Source organism: Mandrillus leucophaeus, unplaced genomic scaffold (genome assembly GCF_000951045.1).
Source record: "Mandrillus leucophaeus isolate KB7577 unplaced genomic scaffold, Mleu.le_1.0 Scaffold273, whole genome shotgun sequence".
Taxonomy (NCBI): Eukaryota; Metazoa; Chordata; class Mammalia; order Primates; family Cercopithecidae; genus Mandrillus; species Mandrillus leucophaeus.
Genome location: NW_012102843.1, coordinates 969270 through 972616, shown reverse-complemented (window position 1 = coordinate 972616; position 3347 = coordinate 969270). Strand labels below are relative to the sequence as shown.

The 3347-nt window shown below is 35.4% G+C and overlaps 1 protein-coding gene across 1 annotated transcript in view; it reads right to left on the bottom strand.

Annotated features, from left to right (window-relative positions):
* LOC105543025 (chromosome unknown open reading frame, human C11orf65) overlaps nucleotides 1-3347 on the bottom strand; it is a 71655-nt gene that overhangs the window by 47794 nt on the left and 20514 nt on the right. Inside the window, exon 3 of the mRNA XM_011984758.1 lies at nucleotides 1271-1363. Within this exon, the coding sequence (XP_011840148.1) occupies nucleotides 1271-1363 (93 nt within the window). The remainder of the gene's footprint in view (nucleotides 1-1270; nucleotides 1364-3347) is intronic.

The following is a 3347-nucleotide window of genomic DNA, read 5'->3' as shown; positions in this document are numbered from 1 at the left end:
TAAATTTTATATTATGTGTACTTTACCACAAAAAATAAGTTGAGAAAAAAGAAGTAGTTAAAAAAAAAATACAAAGAACTGATTTTTAAAAGACCAATAAGGGGTACAGTGGCTTACGCCTGTAATCCCAGCACTTTGGGAGGCCAAGGTGGGCAGATCACTTGAGTCCAGGAGTTCGAGACGAGCTTGAGCAACATGGCAAAACCCTGTCTCTACTGAAAATACAAAAAATTAGCTGGACACGGTGGCATGCGCCTATAGTCCCAGTTATTCATGGGGCTGAAGCAGGAGGATTGCTTGAGTCCAGGAGGTTGAGGCTGCAGTGAGCCCTGATCGTGCCACTGCACTCCAGCCTGGGTGACAGAGTGAGACCCTGTCTTAAAAAACAAACAAACAAACAAACAAAAAACCCCAAAACCCATAAGGATAGGGAATACACACACACACACACACACACACACACACACACACACGAGACTTGAATAAGCACTTTTCACATCACAAAAGTATCAGGGAAATACAAATTACAAACTGACAATATTATGTATTGGTGAGAATGTAAAGCACTAAGAATACCAAAGATTGCTAGTGCAAATATAAATTAGTACAATAGCTTTGGGAAATAATCTGGCATTATCTCCCAGAGTTGTGATAAGCATAATTTGTAGCTCAGCAATTCCATTTCTAGGTGTAGTATAAACAAACAAAAAAAAATGTGTACACTTATCCATGAGGAGACATGAAAATTCCCAGAAACAGTTATTATAATAGCCCCAAACTAGAAAAAATACAAAGGTCAATCAACTGTAGAATGAATAGCAATATATTCATAAAAGTGAATAATGCCTATTAATTAAAAATGAATGAATTTTAGCTATGTAAATGTATTGTTGGATGAACAAATATATACCCCAAGCATAGTATAGGATTCTATTTATATACAGTTCAAAAACAGAAAATTAAAGTATTATGTTAGAATATAAAATAGTGGTTACCTTTTGGAAGAAGGGAGTTGGCAGTGATTTGTAGGGTACCTGAAGGGAGTGATTTGGAGTATGAAAACATTGATCTGGGTGATGGTTACATAGGTGTTTGCTTTGTGATGATTCATTGAGCTATATATTTATGTTTTATGAACTTTCAACATATGTGTAATACTTATTAAAAACAGTTTTAAAAAGAAACAAATACGATGAGCACACTGAATTGATAAAGTAATCACATTTTAAGGAAAAATATAGGATGCAGTATCAACAAGTAATGTCCTTACCTCTTTGGGATTAATATATTTCACAATCTGACGTGGTTCTCCTTGTCTTCTTAAATCAATCAGACTTTTAAAGTGTTGAAATATAGCAACATTCTAAAGGTTCAAACATAAGATTTTATGATCGAAACTGGATTTTCTATTTCTACTTAGCTTTTTGTCTAATTAGGGCAAAAATGAATAAAGTACCATAAAATAGATTTTATGTATGCATACCAGATTTTAGAAATATTATGCACTCAGGGTTTGCTTTGATAACCCTAGTAATATTAGTATAATTCTCACAGAGTTTTATTCTTAAATTTGTAATAGAATCACTACCACCTATAAATGTAATGTCCCAAACTTTGGTAAAGTCATCTCAGTGTACTCTCCAGAGTAATCTAGAAAAAAACCAAAATACGGACTATGGATTAAGAACACTGAGTATGGGATACTCTTGTCTGGGTTCAGCTGTTAGTATTTAGCAGCTGTGACTCTCAACAAGTTGCTTAACCTCTTTGTACTCAGTTTCTTCAACTATAAAGTGGGAATCATAGTAGCCATCTCATACAGCTTTGGTGAGAAATAAATGAATTAATAGTTGTAGAGCACTTAAAGCTTTCTGACACAAGAAAACACTCAATAAATATTAGCCATTGTTACCATTGCAGAATCCTCCTTATTCCTATAGTAATTCCACTGATTTATTACTAGATTCTGTAATGGTAACAGCGATTAATATTTATTGAGTGTTTACCTATTTTTCACATTAGTGCAAATTTAGCTAAACAACCCCTACCAATTAGTCCATCTTGGAAAATTATTTCTTTGGTAACCCTCCCCTGAAACCCTAGCTCCCTAAAAATGCTTTAATAACCCTTGGTAAACACCCCACTCCCAGTTTGTGTTAAATCAAATAAAATAAATTCAAATTTAAGTAATCCACAGTACCAATATAACAATCTAAAGCCCCACTACAACTGCCTATGGAAGATGGTACAGCCCATGTCTATACTAATAGTATTCTTTCTGAAAGGAAGATATAATTTTCCCCAAATAAAACTCCAAATTGGGTATCAAGAAATATTTATTATGGTTTAAAATCTGAACAGTATCTTCTAAATAGGTGGTTACTATATCAGTTGTCTACTAATACATAACAAACCACCCTAAAACTTAGTGGCTTAAAGCAAAAACCATTTCTTATTTCTCTCTTTCTGTGGGTTGACAGGGGAGTTCTGCTGGTCTTGGTTGGACTCCTACATGTGGCCTTAGTCAGCTGCCAGATCAGCTGGAGTTGGGTGATTTAATCAATATGGCCTCACACACATATCAGGGTCTTAAGCTGAAATTATTGGAATATCTAGGATAGCTGGGCCTCTCTTTCCACACAGACCTTCAGTTTGAGCTTCTTCATAGTATGAAGATGTCTAGAATTCAGGAGAACTTTTGGGGTGCTTTTTAGTAATACCATATTCCGTAAGAAAAGTTAATCGGAAAATTATAACAACTCCACACAGGCAGAATTATTATAGGTCTAGCCCCTTTAGGAATGAAGTTTTGCATCATTCCCTTCCTCCACCCCTGAGCAAAGAACCACAACCAGCTGAAGTGCTTGCTGAAAAAAGAGAGAATATGAAATAGCTAGTGGAAGAAAAAAGTTAAAAATACCAGCTATGATCCCATAATTAGTTGCAGAAACAGGTAGTATCTATGAGTATTTCTTCTATATATCTGCATATAAATATTAGCCATTTTTTTCTTTTGTTTTCTCCTGCTCCCATTCCCCTAAAACAAATGTAAAGTGTGTTAATTACAGTGTGGTAGGCAGCATAATGCCCCCCAACAAAAGATGTTCACACCTAATCCCTGTAATCTGGAAATGTAAATATGCTGTTACATGGAGAGGGTGAATTAAGATTGTAGATAGAACTAAGGTTGCTAATCAGCTGACTTTGACACAGGGAAATTATCCTGATTGGCCCAAGGTAATTGCAAGGGTCCATATAAAGGACATGTAAGAGTCAGCGACAGAGTGGTGTGATGTGAGAAAGACTTGACAGGTCATTGCTGGCTTTGAAAATAGGGGTTGCTCCAG